At 40.2% G+C, this 20,877-nt stretch overlaps 1 protein-coding gene across 32 annotated transcripts in view; it reads left to right on the forward strand.

Moving 5' to 3' along the window:
- LOC146375088 (ankyrin-3-like) overlaps nt 1-20,877 on the forward strand; it is a 116,777-nt gene that overhangs the window by 60,453 nt on the left and 35,447 nt on the right. For 21 of the 32 annotated variants that reach the window (XR_014801921.1, XM_084948165.1, XM_084948179.1 and 18 more), the window contains exons 6-25: nt 679-864; nt 1,313-1,336; nt 2,847-2,945; nt 5,431-5,529; nt 5,662-5,760; nt 6,341-6,538; nt 7,073-7,171; nt 7,344-7,442; nt 7,525-7,623; nt 7,721-7,918; nt 9,122-9,220; nt 10,857-10,955; nt 12,751-12,948; nt 13,198-13,296; nt 13,943-14,041; nt 14,167-14,265; nt 14,377-14,472; nt 16,068-16,140; nt 16,277-16,333; nt 20,016-20,139. Coding sequence is in view for 31 of the 32 variants with exons in the window: in XM_084948165.1 (XP_084804291.1) it covers nt 679-864; nt 1,313-1,336; nt 2,847-2,945; nt 5,431-5,529; nt 5,662-5,760; nt 6,341-6,538; nt 7,073-7,171; nt 7,344-7,442; nt 7,525-7,623; nt 7,721-7,918; nt 9,122-9,220; nt 10,857-10,955; nt 12,751-12,948; nt 13,198-13,296; nt 13,943-14,041; nt 14,167-14,265; nt 14,377-14,472; nt 16,068-16,140; nt 16,277-16,333; nt 20,016-20,139 (2,243 nt within the window). In the remaining variant the exon portion in view is untranslated. The other 11 variants (XM_084948186.1, XM_084948158.1, XM_084948174.1 and 8 more) reach the window with 6 other exon arrangements.

A 20,877-nucleotide genomic window follows, 5' to 3' on the forward strand; every position in this document is an offset into this window, starting at 1 on the left:
CTCCCATCAGTGTTCAGCTGGGCTGAGTCACCCCTCATCTTGAAAGAGACTTATCAGGACAGGAAAAAAATGTGTGTGTGTGTGTGTGTGTGTGTGTGTGTGTGTGTGTGTGTGTGTGTGTGTGTGTGTGTGTGTGTGTGTGTGTGTGTGTGTGTGTGTGTGTGTGTGTGTGTGTGTGTGTGTGTGTGTGTGTGCACGCACACTTCTGCCCACACATACTGAGACATGCAGTATCAAAAACACAGTAAAATAAAATGGCAGAGCTTTTGGCTGAATTATGTATCATAAGGGCAATGTGAGTGGGAAATACCGAAGATGTGAGTTGTCTTCTCCGCATCCTCTTATTATGTAACGTACATTTGTGTCCTACACAGAGATGTGGCTTAGAAATGTACAGTAACTTCTATATTATATGAAGTTATAATTAATTCTAAATGCTCCTCTAGGTCAAGCTGCCTCTATTTTTTTATGAAAACACATCACTTTTATTGACATAGTTACCCTAGTTGTCACACTAAGATAATAATTAAGATCTTCAAACAATGTGAGCAGCCTAGATTCATCATTGCCTATAAAACTATTTAAAAAATCATTTTGCTTTTTATAAGCTGCTTTTAATTTGCTCTCATCATCCACGCCATCCAGCATTGGTTACTCATTTCTTCCCCTCCTTCGCAGGATGGCTTTACCCCTCTGGCAGTGGCCCTCCAGCAGGGCCATGACCAGGTGGTCTCCCTGCTATTGGAGAACGATACAAAGGGCAAGGTGCGTCTGCCTGCCCTGCACATTGCCGCACGCAAGGATGACACCAAGGCCGCGGCCCTGCTCCTGCAGAACGACCACAACGCAGACGTCGAGTCCAAGGTGAGCAAAAACGCTGATGCAGCCCATCTTTGGTGGTGAATGATCAGTTGGTTGCTTTCTTTTTGTCTATTTGATTATTTGTTTTTAACACTGATTTCTTTGGTTTTCTTGATTGTCTTTTTTTTCTTGCTGCCTTTTCTCTTTATTGTTCGAATTTGTTGTTGATGCTCTTTCTTTCGGAAAAGAAGCAGAAGTACATTCCTGTTTGTTTTTTGGCCCGTTTTATCTCTGAAAAGATTTGAGTTTGAGAACATCCTTCTCATTCTTAAAATCAAACTTCAAGTAAGAGCGCAGTCTGCACACCGAAACTTTTCTGCCATAGATTATTTTTCACTGAGCTGCCGCTCCCTCTTCTGCTCCTCCACTTCATGTGAGTGAAGGCCCTTTTTAATTTGTTTTTTTTTTCTCACTAATTGCCCGTTCTCTCCTCTCTTGGCTGACTCTGTAGATGATGGTGAATAGAACAACAGAGGTACACCTCTACTCTGTACATTATGTAGTGTTCATCCTATTCATAAAAACTCTGAAAACAACAACGACAATCACTTCAGTGCCCCTGACTTGATGCAGTAGTGTTTCTGCAGCCCTCTGTCACTCCCCCTTTTCCATTTTAGCTCAGTACTGCCTTCTTCCTTTTCATTGCTTCATCAATCTAGTGGATATATCTGGTCATTGAGAAAATCAGAGCTAAAGCGCATGCTTCACAAATACTGATTTAATAAATCTGAGGCTAAAGGCTTGGGTATCAAGGTTTTCCTTGATTCTAATGGTTTCATGGTGTCCAAAGCTGAAGTGTCTTATTTTTGGAAATCCCTTGTCACTGTTTAAACTATGTTGTCTTAATGTGTCCTGACTAAGTCCCTCCATGAAACTGATTAGCATGATAACCAGTGTACGCATGAAAAATGGTTATCATTCATTTGAAACCAGCAGTTTGTCCATAACTTGCATGGCAGTCTAATTCCCTTTACACTCTAAATAACCCCTGCATTCTAGCATTAGTCAGGCTCTCTAATTTGTTTACTGGTGTATCCTTTATCGAGCTCTAGTACGTCCAATATTTAACACTAGCACCTAAAGCATTTTGCATGGGACCAAAGTAACAAGCTAGTGTGACACTGCGTCTGTGGTAACATTGGCCCCTTTTTTTAAACCAAAGCCAGGTGGCCACCTTCTGTGCGTGCCTGTTTTGGTTGGCATTGTTTGTGGTTTTGGCAGGCTCTGATATGATTCATCCAAAAATGGCTTTGATTTCAGACTTATGCATTGTGTTAAACAAATGTGTACTCAGATAGAAGAAAGACACTGTAATCTGTTTTATATGAATAGTGTGTTTTTTCAAGGCAGATATAAATCATGAACTTTGTGGTACGATTTCTCAGTTCAGGATATCAGTGGGGACACGTGTCTGATTACTGATTGACTTTTAGCTCTTTGAAATTAAAATTCCAGCAGTTGGATTGTTTAATGTAAGACATATGGTCACAGATATTTTCCAGTGTCTTTTAGTTGCTCCGACAGCTAATCCAGGAGTTATATCAGGATACATCTCTCATTTAAGATGTTAACAAATGGAGATTAAGTTCATTTGCAGGGTGATTATTTGCAGCTAAAAATATCAGAATGCTGTAAGTAGAATTAAACAGATTTACACCAGTTAGCTCTTGATCTTTCAAATCAAGATGTATATTACACTCAGATCTTTGTAATTAGTTTGATGTCAGTTAAATGTAAAATTGTTATATTTTAGTTGGGCCCATGTTTGATTCTAACAGTTTTAGAAAAAATAGACTTTTTCTACAACTGTTAGAAAAGTCAGGTGTCAGTGTAGCAGTGTGCAACCAGTGTGTCCTTGTTTGATGTAGTGGGACTTTGTAAAGCCAGATGTTTGATCTTGTGTGGATGTTGCTCCACTGTTTTTTTAACATGGTGTGTCTATTTGTCTGTCTGCACGTGTGTTGTTGCATTTCTTCAATCCTCAGAGTGGTTTCACCCCCCTCCACATCGCAGCGCATTATGGCAACATTAATGTGGCCACGCTTTTGCTGAACCGTGGGGCTGCTGTGGACTTCATGGCTCGGGTGAGTTTCTACTGCCCTCTGCTGGTTGGGAAAGGTGTAACCATTACACACAATAAAAATGAATACGGTATACGGGTATATTTAATGGATTAAAACAAACCTATGAAACTGTAAAACAAAGGTATAGCTTAGCTTTTATGGCAGAGGAAAATCACTTTGATTTCCCAAACATCTGTCACATTTATGCTCCTTGAAAGCAAAAGCAAAGAATAAACTTATATTTTGCATGTAAACCCTTCAGCAAAATAGGATGGACTGAAAATATTGGTGTCAAATGTGGGATTTTTTTTTTTTTACATGAATTCTGTTTGTGGACTTTTCATTGATAGGCGAATGCATATTTTGTTTACTCAAGGGAAAAAACAACAGTGAAACCCAAACCACCCACACACAAACTTTAATGTCAAGTCAAGTCAAGTAGAGTTTTATTGTCAACCCAACAATATACACTCAAGTATAAAGTGGGACGAAATATCGTCCTCTTGGATCAAAGGTCAAAATGTAAAAATCAAAATGAAATAAATTCAAATATACATTTATACAACTATACAGAAATAAGATAAACTAAGAATAAATACAACAGTACTGGACTTGAATAGAAAAGAATGAAGGAATAGAAAATAATGAGAATGAGTATAAATAAATACAATAGTACACATACAGAATAGTGCAAGTATTGGAAGTAATGTCGGTACGATGAAGCCTAATGTATTTGTGTTCATTCCCATACATATATAGGTATTCAATGGTAAAGAGAAAGAGATTCCTGGATTAATAAAGACCCTCATGAAATGGGAGATTTTTTAGAACAATGGGACATTTTGTTATATATGTATCTGTTATGTTATTCTCAGACTGAATTTATATTTTTTTGAGATATGATTAAATATAAAGACTTGGAAGATATTTTATGTGACATTTACAGAGTAATCTCAGTGATGTTGTCTTAGAAAATGGGTTTCCATATTAGATGTTTACTAATCAGAGCGATTAGTGGCCTATAATTGAATCAGCTAGTGTGTGAAGCGGTGTTTATGTTTGTGCTGCTTTTAGACTGATTACAGGTAAGGTCCAGAAAATTATCCACCAGCAGTGGTGGATGGGTTAAACAATGGAGCTGGCTTACAGCTGTTTGCTTGATAGCAACAAAGCATTACCATCTGTTGCAGACTAGTCAATTTCATGACGAGTTTCTAATGAATTAATTCTGTCTAATTGTAGATATGTTTAAATGCATAATGTGAGAGCAGAACCGTCTAAGAGTTTTCCACTTTATCACATGTGGAGTTCCCCAAGGTTCCATCTTGGGACCCTTTCTGTTTAACATTTACATGCTCCCACTGGCACAGATTATAAAGAACAACAAAATAAACTATCATAGCTATGCAGATGACACACAAATATATATCACAATGTCACCAGGAGACCAAGGCCCTGTACAGGCTCTTGATAAATGCATTGAGGAAATTAATGACTGGTTGTGCCACAATTTTCTCCAGCTAAACAAAAACAAAACTGAAGTAATAGTCTTTGGCGCCAAAGAAAAACAATTACAGGTCACCAGAGAACTTCAATCTATACATCTAAAAACCACAAACCAGGTGAGAAATTTGGGTGTAGTGATGGATGCATACCTAAACTTCGAAAAACACATTAAGACAATAACAAAATCAGCTTACTATCACCTCAAGAATATTTCAAGGATAAAAGATCTGATGTCTCAACAGGACCTGGAAAAACTAGTCCATGCATTCATCTTTAGTAGGCTTGACTACTGTAATAGCATCTTTACAGGTCTACCTAAAAAATCAGTCAGACAACTACAGCTCATTCAAAACTCTGCTGCTCGAGTCCTCACTAAGACCAAAAAAGTGGACCACATCAGTCCAGCTCTGAGGTCTTTACACTGGCTGCCTGTCCGTCAGAGGATAGACTTTAAAGTCCTGATGCTGGTCTATAAAGCTCTGAATGGTTTAGGACCAAAATACATCAGTGACCTCCTGACCCAGTATGAACCTTCCAGATCCCTCAGGTCATCTGAATCCTGTCTTTTATCAGTTCCCAGAGTCAGAACCAGACACGGAGAAGCTGCATTCAGCTTTTATGCTCCTTATATCTGGAACAAACTCCCAGAAAGCCTCAGGTCAGCTGAAACACTCAGTTTATTTAAATCCAGGTTGAAGACTCACCTGTTCTCAGCTGCATTTGAATAAAGCACCAAATCCACACTTTTAAGCTTAAATTTCAAAACTTACATTTAACTACTGATTTTATCTACTGTTCTGATTTTATCTGTTTTGATTTTATATACTGTTTTGTTTGTTTGTTTGTTAATTAGTTAGTTAGTTTGTTTGCTTGTTTTAATCAATTTTAAATCATGCTTTTTATTTGTTTTTGTTTCTAATGTCTCTGTAAAGCACTTTGAATCACCTTGTTGTTGAATTGTGCTATACAAATAAACTTGCCTTGCCTTGCCTTCACTTAGAATGACATCACACCGCTTCATGTGGCCGCAAAAAGGGGCAACAGCAATATGGTGAAGTTGCTGCTGGACAGAGGGGCCAAAATTGATGCAAAGACCAAGGTAAGACTTTTTTCACAATTAGAAAGGCACTTGAGGCTGAATTATGTTTTTTAGACTTACAGACGTTTTTGTCTGTAGCAGTAAAATGCAAATTTAAGAAAGTGTTTCATTTTGTTATTTTGTTCTTTTAAGGACGGTCTGACACCTCTTCATTGTGGGGCACGGAGCGGACACGAGCAGGTGGTAGAAATTCTTCTGGACAGAGGAGCTCCTATACTGTCCAAGACCAAGGTAGTTACTTGGATGATCAATTCAGGAGATGCTGCTAAGCTCAGAATAGGGAAGAAAAGAAAGTTCACAAACACATGACATCTTTTTCATTAAGTTAAATGTAAAACAGACCAGAATAGATCACTATACACGATGTTAATAACATTGGAATACCTTTGTTTTCAAAATCAGCTCTCCTAACCACTCAGAGCTATTTAAATAATTGTCATCCACTCACATAGCAGGTCTGTTGTTGTTGCTGTAGTGTTGTCGCATTGTCTCCATAACATCTGTGCGACCTCTCCAGAACAGCCTGTCTCCGCTGCCTTCGCAGCCCTACAGTTTGACCGCGCAGGACGACCAGTGTAACAAAATAGACATTGTTGTAATGGCCTCGTTATAACAATGCTTCTGTAACCTTCTCAGCAACTTCCTTCGCAGTCTTTCTGTGCAGCGCATGGCCGCGTCCTAACTTACTGTGTCTGTCTGTCCATCTGTCTATGTGTCCGTCTGCGTGTGTGTTTGTCGCTCTCTTTCTTTGTCTGGCTCTCTCTTTCTCTCCCCTTTTCTCTCTTTCTTTCCCTGTCTCGGCCCTCTATAGAACGGCCTATCGCCTCTCCACATGGCCACTCAGGGGGACCACCTGAACTGCGTCCAGCTCCTGCTCCAGCACGACGTGCCTGTGGATGACGTCACCAATGACTACCTTACGGCGCTGCACGTTGCTGCCCACTGCGGTCACTACAAGGTGGCCAAGCTCATTGTGGACAAGAAGGCCAACCCAAATGCCAAGGCTCTGGTAGGGATAAAGCCGTACAGGGGGTGTTAAGAATGGGGGTGCAAAACAGAAAAGTCACGTGATCAAGACAAAAAAATCACGTTCAAGAAATACTGAAATGTTGATGTTGGTAGGTGTTAGTCACCAAAAGACACTTTTGCTTTTATGATTAATATTATACTCATGGAAAAAATAAATGGTTTGGTTTTGGTAGCTTTACAGTGCAGAAGACTTATCACTATAATATAAAGTTTTACTGTGTCTGTCTATTTTCTGATAGTTTTATCTGTGTTGGATTTTTTGTTGTTGTTGTTGTTGTTGTTTTTTAATGATATAGACTATTTTTGTGTGAAATAAATAGATATGTGCTGATATGAATGTTTAAAACAGGACTGAAAACAGGTTTATTCCTCATATTTACATTTTCTTTACCACACATTTATATCCTGGCACATCTCAGCATTCACTCATTTGCACATGTTTAGAGGCTGTGGGGAGTTTCTCAGTGATCGTACTGGAATACCAGCCTTAGATTTACACTTTCTCTTCATGCAGAATGGTTTCACTCCGCTTCATATCGCCTGCAAGAAGAACAGAGTCAAGGTGATGGAGCTGTTGCTTAAACATGGAGCGTCTATCCAGGCTGTCACAGAGGTAATAGAGCAGATTGGAACACCTTTACTCTTCTGTACCATTTAATACATAATTATTAGTTGGAATTGATCTTATTGTTGTTTGGTTTTGATGTTCAGGATAAAACTTGGTTGCTGATTTAGTCTTTAGTGTTTTAATGTTTCATGTTGATCATCGTATCTGTTATCTGCAGTCCGGCTTGACGCCCATTCATGTGGCAGCCTTTATGGGCCATGAAAACATTGTCCATGCGCTGACGCACCACGGAGCTTCGCCCAACACCACCAATGTGGTAAGTAGACTAATTTTAATGTACTACATGTCGATACAGATTAGAAAATCTCCCTTTTGCCAACAACCTTTGTATCTTCCAGCGAGGAGAGACAGCTCTCCACATGGCAGCCAGGGCAGGCCAGGCAGACGTAGTCCGATACCTGCTAAAGAACGGAGCCAAGGTGGAGACCAAGTCCAAGGTTAGAACACAGAGCATCATTATCAATCACTGTGTCAAGGAGAAAACAAAAAGGGATACAGAACTGGGCCAAAAAGTCACTTCCCCTCTCTTTGCAGGATGACCAGACAGCGCTGCACATATCCAGTCGGCTGGGGAAGGTCGACATTGTCCAGCAGCTGCTGCATTGCGGTGCGTCTGCCAATGCTGCCACCACCTCAGGCTACACCCCCCTTCACCTGGCTGCCCGCGAAGGACACCATGATGTTGCTGCCATGCTCCTGGACAATGGTGCCTCACTCTCATCTGCAACAAAGGTATGTCTTGTAGAAGTTTAAGCATTATATTGCAATGTAGATAATGTTCCCATTTTCCAGTATCTCCACTAGTAGGCATCGTTTTCTGTTTCGAGTGGCCTCCAAGGTTCTTGTCATATGAAATAAATGCCTAAATACGTCCTTCTCCCAGCAAAAGAATTCATAGTCTAAGCATACTAAACTGACTAAACTGACACACAGATCTGACTAATTCCATACAAGTGCATTGCTCAAAGTATAAAATGGGTGTGGAAGATGTGAGTGTGATATGTTTCTGTGGACTGTCTTTGAAGGTGACTTCTGTTAGCAGAGCAGATTAATGAAGGGTAAACCCCATGGTGGGCTCTTACTTCCTCACACACACACACATATAGCATCTTTTGGGACTTTACCTTAGTCGGCTTTTCAAGCAAATGATATCATATCTGTGTGAAAACAGAAAGTTTGTGCCATCGAGCAGATTACTTGACCCCTTTTAGGTGTTTATAAACCAGATTAAATGAATAAAATTTTTAAAATTGGCACGATTACTACTGTCACACAAATGAGGTCAAGTGTTTCAGAGAAAATGGGAATCTGTGGAGTCCCACATTCCTCTGGAAAATATGATCTAATGTCTTTAAATATCTTTGCAGACACACAGGAAGGAAGCCAAGTGATCACACTGGCAAATCAAACCCAGCATCACAGCAAAACGTGTAATAGACATGCATTTGCCTCAAGAGATAGTAAAGACCTTTGCCTTACTTTCTCAGTGTAATGAACCCCTATGGAGAGAAAATTACTCATGCACAGACAATACTCATTTGTAAGTTATTTTGCATTTGAGTGTTGTTAATAAAGTGAATCCATCCTAATTTAAATATGGCTAAAATATAACTTTATTGAAAATGTTTTCACAATGTTGAACTTTTTAACCTATTTGGACTGTAATGTTCGGTGTCCTGTGTCTTATGAAGGAAAGAGATGTTGCTCTTAAGATCAAACTTTCTGTTTTGTTCAGTCTGAATAACACAAAATCTTTGCTGCTGCTGTTTTGTTTTCATTTGTGACTTGAGCACTGAAAGACACAGTGAGAAACTATGTTGCTTATGGAAAAGCTCGATCCCACACCAGCCAAGTGGGACCTAAAATAATGCAAATATTCACTTCCTGTTTAAATACCCTCACTACTCCCTGCTCTCCTTTTTTTTGGCCCAACAGAAAGGATTCAGTCCCCTCCATGTGGCAGCAAAGTATGGCAAGATGGAGGTAGCCAGTTTGCTCCTACAGAAGGGAGCTGCACCTGATGCTGCTGGAAAGGTGAGATGTCTGAAAAGGCGGAGAGTTTCTGAGTATAAATTTAAGAAACAGAAAAAGATGACCTGTTTAAGACGAGCAGGCAGGTTCAGCAAGGAAATGACAGACAGCAAAAGTGCAGTATAAACTTGAAATTCCTAATTTCATGTTCTCATCTCTAAGACAGTCAGCAGGGCTGTGTTGTGTTTTCTGAGCTGCAGCTGGACTCAGAGATGCTGGGAGGTAGTAGTGTGATGGAAGCAAGCTGAGGTCTGATCACAGTGCGACACATCAAACAGATGCTTTTCCTGTTGCAAAAACCTTGTAGGCAGATTTCTTTTATTCCACTGATAGAGACTTACTTAGCTGAGACCTGTTGGCACTAGGCGTATGTGCGTCTTTTCCACCACCTGAAAGCGTTTAACATAAAGACTGTCAGATATGATAATGAAACTTCCACAGTGTCTGGTGGTGTCGCTAAAATCTGCCTCAGTGTCAGATACACAAAGAAGAAAATCAGGTTGTTATTATTATAATACATTTTATATCAAGATGAAAATAAAGACTTTAAGATATTATATGTTTTTTTATATATATTTTGGTAGAAATAATGAGTATGTCACAGCATATGCCGCCCTGTTTGATCTCTCTGTGTGTGCGTTTTGATGAGAAAACATTGTAAGACACTTTTAGAGCCTAAGATATTTACAGACCATTATTTACATAATGCCTCCATCATCTAACTCTTATAGAAAGTATTAAGACAAAGACATGACCTTGAAACTCTCTTTATGGAAGGTTGTTGTTAGTGAGCCACACTGTGTGGAGGCCTGGTTGGGCATTCACCTTCTGTGGGACACGTCCTATGATAGAGTAATGTCGAGCACGGTTTTGTGGTTTAACATGAGTGATGCAGACCCTTTAATCTCCCACTTGTGTCGATGGATACACTGAGAAATTTTGTCTCAAAATATATAATTTGAACAACTAGTGGCAGATAAGCACATGCTTTTGGTTAAAAAAAATTATTAGATTCAGTTTTCTGATCACATTTTTTTATGCTGTAAGCATAAACCCTAAACATTTAAGTTAAAATAATAACTAGACCTTGCTGCTTGTGCTGTTGGTAAACTAATACTAATCCTTCTTCTGCTGCTATAAAAATAATGCTTTAGTCACATCTTTGCTGGCCAGTGAAAAGTGTGTATCTTCAGTTTTGGTGCTTTTGCACACTTGAGATGACTTTAGCATGTTTTGACATGGCTATTGTATTCCAAATGAAAATACTGTAGCCGTTGTAGGTAAGTGCTGCAAAGTCAACATTTTGAAGATACATTGAAATCTATCAGCAGGCCAGCAGGAAAATTCTCTCACTCACTTTCCTAATAATGCCATCTTCCTTTAGTGTCTTCTTGGTTTTTTGGCATGAAGTTAGAGCTCTAACTGTCTCCTATACTTTGTATCTTTCATCGGTTCGATGCCCATCTCTAAAAATGTCTTAACACAGTTTTAATTTGGCTCTTTCATTTTACTTATCAGCGTGTCTGTGCTTGGGTGTGGTTGGTGATCTTCTAATCCGGTGTTGTGTTGCATGCCTGTGTGTTTGTGTTCCTGTGTGTGTGTGTCTCTGCATTTGTACGTGTGTGTGTGGGTGTTTTAGAGTGGGCTAACTCCTCTGCATGTAGCTGCTCACTACGATAATCAGAGAGTGGCACTGCTGCTGCTGGATCAGGGAGCTTCCCCACACGCTGCCGCCAAGGTATCCACACAAACACATATTAATACACGTGTTAAGAGGAACTCACCTGGCTTATCACTTATGTAACATCCCATTAATAATGATTTATGTGTAATATTCATCCGTGTGAATGTGGATCTAATGCTCGCCCATTTCCTCCATCCGTTTCATCATTTATCAGTGAAAGTGTGAGTTTTATTTTGTGCTCAGTCAAGTCTTACAAACCACCTGACCAGCCTGAAATGAGGTCATGCTGTCAGCAGATTTGAGTTGCTGGTTTGCTACTATTGCAAGCAATATACTGTGTTTCTCCTAAAAACAAGAAATGTAATTACTCCAGAGTCAGTAATAGTGCCAAACCACTAAAATTTCCTTTTTTTTGTCTGTTCAAGAGTTGAGAAAATGATGTATTCCCAATAAAAACCTAAAAAAAGCTGTTAAGTTAGACAGACAAACATAAGTGGTCAAGTCATGGTTTGTCTCCTGCCAGGCTTTAAGAGTCTGTCGAAACCGCAGAACGAGTGTGAGCAAAAAGCCAGAACCAACCAAAAATGTGGCAGGAAATGCCTGTTTTGCCTGGACTGTCAAGTGACATGCCACAAAAGGAGACCAAAGCTTGCAAAGCCACTTTGGTCCATCCTAGCTCTCTTTCTCTCCCTTAATCTGCGTCTGTCTAAATTTATTCCTTTGCCTTTCTTGTCGCCTTCCCACACTCATTCTGTCCTTTCTCTCTTTCTTTCTCAAATTGTTTTTCATTTGGCTGGGTTCTAAAGTTAGTGTGCTTGATCTAATTTAAGTGCTTTTGGAAACAAATCAATCAGTGTGTACAAGAGGAGTTGTATAGAGGCGCTAACACAGAGACACAAGTAGGGTTACTATTGCAGTTATTGCTGCAATAGTTCCCTGCAGTACCATAATCTGTGCTCCATGTGTGATGTTTTTCTACTTAGTGATGGAGATAGAAAAAAATGGATTTTGACTTGAACTATAAGTCTTGCTTTACACAGTGTAGTAAATTAAACCAAAGAAGGAAGCCAAGTCAGGCTCTGTAAATAGAGGCTCTTCCCTCTTCCAGACTCACCTTATCCTTTTACTCACTCTCATTTGAGCTAGAATTACCTTCTCCCTTGCAGACCTCAAGGCTACCCAGAGGTTTGAATGTAGCCCTCCTGCTACTTTGTAATGTTTTCTCTCAGGTCCTCTCCTCCACAGTAGCAAAAAGGAGGAAGACAGTGTATTTGTACACTTTGTCTCTAGCACTTTCACTGTTGTGAATGTGTGTAACAGCTGAGGTCAACCTTCTGTCTGAGGTTTTCCCATCAGTTTTACCTGTGATACGTTAGGCTGGCCACACTAGCCTCATGACTGTCAATAAGTTGAAAGACCCTTGTGCTATAAGTTTGTTTTCATGACAAACTGGATTATATGTCCTGATGCAAAATTACAACATTTTTATTCAAAGCTGTATCCTGATTTCCAGCTGCATCTATCATGTAATAGATCTTTAGGGGTTGAGTATAAGTATTCTGCCATTTTATTTGCATTCATCATATCTGTTTTGTAGATAAAATGAAAATTACTTTTAGACACACCCTTCAGCCCTGCCCATAGTTTAATCTATAATGTATGAAATTAATTCCATTTCGATTGAGAATGGACTGCAGTACATTATAGATGAAAACTGCATTATCCAGCCCTTACTTCAATTAACAACTTCTCTGTTACAGTAAAATAGATAGAATGATGTACCAGCCATTACAACCATAGAACAGCTCGGTCCAGCCTCCTAACCTCTACGCCTCTCTTTTGACCTTAGAACGGCTACATGCCCCTTCATATCGCTGCCAAGAAGAACCAAATGGAAATTGGGACCACACTGCTGGAGTACGGTGCAGACACCAATGCAGTGACGCGACAAGGCATCAGCCCAATTCACCTTGCAGCACAGGAGGGCAACGTGGATCTGGTGTCACTGCTGCTGACCAAGAACGCTAATGTCAACGTGTGCAACAAGGTAGAATCTGTCACATAGCTATAGTATTTATACAGGAACTACTACAAATGTAATTAAGATTACACATGTATATGGCCCACAATCCTTCTTACCCAGTAGACAAACACTTGTCGTGATTTTTGCCATAAAACATTAGACTTCTCAAACAAGTTTTCTGAAAAACACCCTACTTTTCATTCTTCTTCTGCACACCCACCCTAATAAATGTAATTGTGGATTTGCATGTTTTTCTCCTTTTTTCATATACAGAGCGGACTAACACCACTCCACTTAGCAGCTCAGGAGGACAAGGTCAATGTCGCTGAAGTCCTTCTTAATCATGGGGCTGATGTCAACCCACAAACAAAGGTACAGCTTTCTCAGATGACTTCTTGCACACATGGGAAAACTGTAAATACTTGAGTAGGCAGGTTTGCGGCATATTTATACTTCTTTAACTTCCATCAGTTAATTTGCTTTATGTGCTTATCCTGATTTTCCTCTTTAGCTTAACACGCTCATACACTCACTTGTCTGCCGACATCTCAGTTGCTGCATAAATAAAGGATTGTTACCTGAGTAGAAGGTGATCATGTTGTTATGGATGCAGCAAACACATTCATGCACATAACCACGTTCACTAAGAGCTGCAGTAGCTAAAGGTTGGGCTAACACAAGGTTATTTGTGGTGTGTTTGTGCTGACAGGACAGTTGTTTACAGCAAAGAGGTTATTCACCCACTGATCTCCATGATACACAAATACATAATTCATAGAGCAGATGAAATACGATGCAGTTTTAATTTATGATTTAGAGAAATCCCATTATGTGAGAGGATTTATATATTTGCCTGGTAAATTTTATACTTAAAATATAAACTTTCCAAAATTCAGGCCAGCTCTCTAGTAAACTGTGATGTAACAAATTATAGTCTGCAGTTGGCACTTGTGAGTAATTTTCCGTCCTGTTTTAATTGAATTGTCTGTGCCTCTTCCGCCATCATTTGTCATTCCAGATGGGTTACACTCCGCTGCATGTAGCTTGCCACTATGGAAATGCAAAGATGGCAAACTTCCTGCTGCACAACCATGCCAGAGTCAATGGCAAAACCAAGGTAGACACACAGAATCACACACATACAGTCTTGTATCACTGTATTGCTGAAGACCTTCCTGCAATCCTGCAGTGTATTTGCATCTTTCCTGGACAAACTGATTGTGTTTGTGTGGCTGTGCTTAGAATGGGTACACTCCTCTACACCAAGCTGCTCAGCAGGGCCACACCCACATCATCAACCTGCTGCTTCAGAACGGGGCCTCGGCCAACGAACTCACTGTGGTTAGTACACAAACACACAGGCTGGACAGCAGAGCTTAAGTTTGAGGAAATACTGAATGCTTTTTTCCTTTCTGTGTGTAACTTCCTCTGTGTGTTTTTGTCTCTGGTAAGAACGGGAACACTGCCCTATCCATTGCCCGCCGTCTTGGTTACATCTCTGTGGTTGACACTCTGAGGCCTGTGACTGATGAAAACTTGGCCACTATGGTAAGACACTGACTTCTTGTCAATGCCATCTCACATGCTTTAAGACATACAATCTTAAGACATATAATTACATCATACATCAACTGATGGATATTTTGTGTAACTTGACAGCTGGGCAAAGATTCTGTGCTTCTTATTGAAAAGTTTTAATGTATGTTTTCTTTTTTTGGGTGTGTGAGACTGTGTGATTTTTATTGATGATTCAGCTTCATTAGTTTAAATAATAAACTGACAGCTATCATGTTTTAGCAAATTAACATGAGCAAATCTCATTTTCCAGACACTGAAGGGTAAACTTCTATGTTTTATTTTCTTGGCAGCCATTTATTTTTATTTAGGTATTAACTATGTGGAAATCAGCTTTGTCACTCTGTGATACTTTACATTTTCATGCAGTTTCCGGTTCTGGTTTTAATTGTTGGTGCATTAAAGGATTTTCTGATATGTAAGATTTCGGAGTTGATTGCAATGCTTTTTGGGCTCTGACATTAGGAGAAACAAGAATATCGGAACTAAAAGTTGTACAGTGCATTAGAAATAGTATCACTTTGGTTGTTTGTTGGATTAGGAAGGTTGTTGTTTGCTTAAAAGTGAACATTAGAAATAAGGTTTTTTATTTGTCTGTGAAACTACTAGTGTTTTCTTACCGAGCAGCTAGCTCATTGCCAAAAATAAACCGTGGCCATGGACAGCCAGCAGCACACTGTAAGTGGAGTTAAGGTGTGAATACTGCAAATGAGCTTGCAAGTCAGTCTGTCACACTGTGTCACATGTGTGAAGTTGTCCTGCTTAAGAGAAAGGGACGGCTCAGATTGGAGCTTAAGGATTCCCCTCGTATAACCAACGTTACTAACAGCGATACTAACAGCTGACCCTAATGATCAGATGAGTGAGGTACAAAAAGACAGGCAGTGATGAAGAAGTGACAAGCATGTGAGGGGGACAGTGAGTGAAGAGCCAGGAAAAGAGGTCACTGAGGATCCAGCACAATCAGCAGGAAAGTGTATTCGTCATAAATGCTTCAAACCACAGGAGTGTGAATAAAATATCAAGGTCATCTCCTCACACCTCAGTGTGACTGATCTATTATTCACCGTACACAGACCTCTGCTGTTGTTTTATGTTGCTCTTAAGCCTACATCTGCAGCCTTTGGAACATTTGCTGATCGCTTATCTGGGTCAAGATGGCCTTCAGAAATACAGTATGACTACTTCTTGCTATGACAGGGCCTGGAGCCCAGTCTAAGGCCCAAATAAGGAAATATATGTGAAGCTTTCACTTTATTTGCAACTTATATCCTGAAGTTGACACCAGCTGACTACATTTATCAGAGCTTCAGCTGATAAAATATTTAAAGAGTGGGTAATAATCAAGATCATCTTTTCTTATGTTCCCTTTGCTGTCACACATAAACTGACTTTCAAAATATCAACAACAATGTTACTATCAGTACTTTCTTTTAATATGTAGCAATGTGAAAGGCAGTGATTTCAAGTGATTATGTGACATATCATAATTTAAGAAAATCCATTTGTAACTGCTTAAAAAAAACAGGTGAGGAATATATAATATATGTATTTTTTTGAATTTCCAGAGTGCATCCGAAAAGCATAAAATCAATGTCCCTGAGACCATGAATGAATTCCTCGATATGTCAGATGATGAAGGTATGTAAAAAATGTTTTTAAATTTTATCACTGAGCCCTAAAATCAATGAAAGTGCATAATTCCCATATACTGTGTGCTATGTGATGTCATTCTCATTAACGTGCATGTTTCACTGTATGTGTATCCAAAACACAGTCCAGGCCAATGTGCCAGAAACTCTCAGTGAGGAGTCTTTGTCAGATGTTGACGAAGGTATCGGTTTGAATCCTCTCTTCTATTTTTTGCTTCTTTTCCTTTAATACAACAGAGCTGCCTTGCCTAGAACTAACAGTGTCGCCTTTGCTGTACTGCTGTTCTGCTTTGCTGTTCATGGTAATGGGAACGTTTTCAAAGGAACTTACTCACTGACTAGAATACACACTGTCCACTCAAACCAAATGCTGTGGTTATTCTTTAGTTATTATGTTGTTATGGCTCCATGGGTTGTGCATATATACTGTTTTATTGTATTTATTATCTTTCCTTAGTCTTTAATCACAAACAATAAAGTCCAGCTGTAGCCATTTTATTTGACACAAAATTGTGTAGCTGTGGAAAAATGAAAGCAAAATCAACGTGACACACATCAAAATGCACAGTTGGAATATGAAGAGGCCGGCCTACATCGTGTCAAATCATTTTTCAATGTATGTAAAATTCAAGTTTCATAGTTTGCAGCAGAGTAGCTGCTTCAGGACTGCAGGCCAATGTTCTGCCAAGTTTATGGTACAGAGGACCGTCCACTCAGTCCTCTGTCCTTTGTTTTGGAACTACACAGCCAAGATTCTTGCAAAATTGATGAGCTCGTTCACAGGCTGTTGCTCGGGGGATGTTGGTCAAGGGGTGTGGAGTTTCTGTGTGAGGCGATACAGCTAGAATCAACAAGTATACACGCATATCAGGTTTTAGGAGATGAGTTTGTTCTGAAGATCCTCACATAGGAAATATAGTGCCCATGACTTAATGTCCCCCACATAAACGGTTTATACCATGCATGTATTTCATCAGCGTTGTACTTCTGTGGCCTTGATAATCACTTTGCCCAATAGCACCACCAGACTGGCTTCAGACAGCAGTTGTATTCAGGTCTGCACTCCTTCATTTTCTATAGGATGCTGTTGTTTTGCTCTATGTGGGTGTGTGTTAAAGAAGTAGCAGGAGTAAGTGAAGAGTTTCTTCAACTTGTTTTAATCCTACATGAGGGAAGCCAATCCTATTAAGCAGCAGGCTGGAGTGACTCTAACAGCTCCCCGTGGTTGCTGTTGTGTGTGTGTGTTTTCTTGTGTGTTATTGTGACCTGCCTTATGACTTCTATACATGACTACAGCCACTAATCTATAGAGAATAACTTAAATCTTTAATTTTCTCTGTTAGCGTCATAGTATAGATTTCTATAATTCCTATGGCATTGGCCTGAAATAGTTTCATTACTGCAGTTAACCGTTGCTGCTTTTCTTGCATTCTCTTACTCTTGTGCAAGTTGTAGTCACTGTGTGCAACACAGAGACAGAAGAGCTAGACAGAGAAATGTTGCTCAAGAGATTAAAAATTGCAAAATTATGTGGTTATTTCGTCATTATTGTAGCCCCACTCCCACTTTGACACACAGCCAAACTCCCTCTAGGATTTCCATCACAGAGGAAGAATAAAACCTCAGTGAAAGTTTTCAAATGCTGACGTTCCCAGGCATTTGCTCAAACGACCTGTCAGCTGACTGTGCTCTCCACAGAGCGGTAAACACTTCCACCGCGGCCCCTGTTGACACTCTTCAACTGGAGTTTGTTGTGGATGCTGCTGAGCCAGAGACGCACCTCTCTCGCTTTAAATCCAATGAGATGAGCTTTTTTTTGAGCCGCCTGCAAGAGATTTAACCCCGGTGTGGCCACCGATGTCAGGTGGCTTAGACTTAGGCTGTTTTATGTTTCCTCGTGTCCTTTTTGTGCAACAAGGAGACGCAAAACTTGGAGAGGTTCTAATCTACATTATTTCCGCAACGAAAGCAGCAGGGATGTGCGCACGGGCAAGAAACACGCAAGTTGGTTGGAGTGGAGTTAAGTGTTTGAGGTGACGAGAGGGCAGCTTTTTCCACCAGCACCAGAAGCATTGAATGGACTTCTTGATAGTCTTAAACTTTCTGCAGTTTTTACACCGTGGGCGTTTTGTGGCGTTTTAGAGAAACAGACATTACCGCCGAAACACGAACAGAGCTGTAATCGATATGGCTGCGCTGGACAAAGGTAAGTCGCTCGGGGGGTTTAAAAGAAGTTTCAATAGCCGGTGCAATTACTAAGCCACAGAGGATTGATCGAGAGACAGAAAGTAAGAAAGTGAGAGTTACTGAGCGCCAATGTGAAATTGTCACTATAACATGTGGTTATTATTTTTTCCGTTTTTACTGATTTTACGTAGTTTTTATTGTGTGAACTATAATCAACATCCTTTTTATATTTGTGAACAGTTTTTGTTTTTTCTTCTTCTTAGAGGGACGGAAAAGGCAGGCTTTGTTTTTTTGTTTGTTTTTTGGGCGGGGGGATTCAGAATATGCTTTAAAATATAGGCTAGAACAGGAGGGTGTTTGTGTGTGTGTGTCAGTGTTGGGGGTGTAAGTGGTGGAATAACTGAGCTTGAATGGGACTGCCACACTTGATTCTAACAGCGAGCAGTCGATCCCTTTCCAGGTCTGTGAAGTCAGACAGGAATATCTGTGAAACGCAGGAAGTTGGATTATCCGCTCGCCCACAACAATAAAAGATATCGTTATGCGTTCAATAATACTTCATATGCTACATCCACATCATAAGATATGCATATTTCGCTTTCATTTTTATTGAGCTTTGGAAACAGACAGGAAGCGATATTATAATGGATATTTCTCTGTCCCAGTGTTTTAAAATTAAGGTGCACAAGACTTCAAAATTATACTAAATACACAGAGATTATTTATTAGTTAAAAATATTTCTTTAGTATAATTAAAATATTGCGATATGTCTTCGAAAATCTTGCATCTTTTATCAATTTCCTTGCTTCACTTGAGAGAACATGTTCACAGTATTCTTTGTAAGCGTAGCTAATGAACATTATAATTGTAATTTATGAAGTGTAAACATAGGGAGTAAAGAGGTTTAATTTTTTTCTTTGTCTTTAGTTTTGACTAAAGATAATTTCATTTATAACCCTTCCACCACTGGTTTTATTTTGAAATCTGACACCGGAAACGCTGCCATCCCTTGTCTTCTTGCTTGACACTGGTGGTGGTGTGTGATCGGAGTGCGGCAGTATTGAAGGTAGGGGGAGGGGCTGCGGTGAAGGAGCAGAGTGTTGCAGGCAGGACAGAGCCGGACATGAGGGAGAAGGGGAAACACTGTAGCCGCCCCGGCGGCTTCATTGACCGGCGTGTCATCGTCCACCGGTCCGCCGATCGAGGTGCGGTGCGGTTCTGCACTTTCTCCTTATTCTTTGCTTATTGTGCTGAGGCTTTGGTAGCTATAAAACCTTCTGCTTTGAGTCTTCTGAAACGAGCTGCGTTTGATTTTACAGGAGAGCTCTAGATATACCGCAAAGTGTCTTTGCTGCTGCCTCTTTCTCTTTTAATATTACAGTCTCACCTCTAAAGTCCAGCATAGCCGCTGCTGAGTGCTCCAGCTTCATGTTGTTGGTGTGCCACAAATGAAAAGAATAGACTGAAAGACAGAAAAGTTGCAGTGAGATAGTCTGGGTTGATTTAACGGCAGAGGGATGCTGATAATTAGCCAAGGCCCTCTCTAAGTAGTCTAATCAAATAAAAGAGAGGCTGGTGTCGGCTTGTTTTTCTTTGCTGGGTGCCGCATCGTCTCTCTTGCCCTGATTTGCTTTTGAAGTTAACAGGAGGGTTTTCTGATTTCGTCCCTTCACTAGGTGAGGATGCAATGACTGGGGATACAGACAAATACCTGCGGCCTCAGGACCTCAAAGAGTTGGGGGATGACTCTCTCCCTCATGAGGGGTACATGGGTTTCAGCATAGGAGCCCGCTCAGCCAGGTAGGCACCTGCCATTTTTATATATATGCACATTAAAACTATTGATGTACTTCAGTGTGACATCATCTTTGCGATATTTGCAGTGGTCACTCTAAATCCACAGATTTATAATGCCATAGCTGATATGACATATATTGTTCTTGTTGCTCTTGAATAGTCAGTATAATGCACAGCCCTCTCCACCGAGCACACACACACATGCATACATATGCAACATAAACACATATAGGCTCACACACAATAACACTGCATAATGGAAGTCACCAGAAAGTGCAGCTGGGAAGTTGCCATCTAATGATTCAACCTGACTAAATGATTCAGCGTTTTGTGTGACCCTGTTTGAAACCCGGGCAAAAAAAAAAAACGTACAAAGAGCTAGCAAGCTTTGATACCTTTGATGCTCTGGGCGAACAGCTGCGTGTCGGTGTAGCTACACTTTCACACAGTGGACAAAGGATGTCGTGGAAAAATGGCAGGCGCCAATGAAAACACTCCGGTGGTGTGTTGTGCAGCCCCACAGTGTGTATTGTAACCGCACTGACATATGGCAGATGGCACTGTGATGGCTGGATTGATAAAAACAACGACACGCTGACTGTGACAGGAAGCTGCTAACATCAGCAGGGCAAGGCAAACAAGGGAAACACTGGAGGGATTCCACGTGAGCGACTTTGTTTTGATGGGCTGATCCTGGAAAAAGTTTTGACAGAGAGATAATACGTTGAATTACGCAAAATG

This window comes from Perissodus microlepis, chromosome 13 (assembly GCF_051167445.1).
Source record: "Perissodus microlepis isolate ML-2025 ecotype Zambia chromosome 13, ASM5116744v1, whole genome shotgun sequence".
Lineage (NCBI taxonomy): Eukaryota > Metazoa > Chordata > Actinopteri > Cichliformes > Cichlidae > Perissodus > Perissodus microlepis.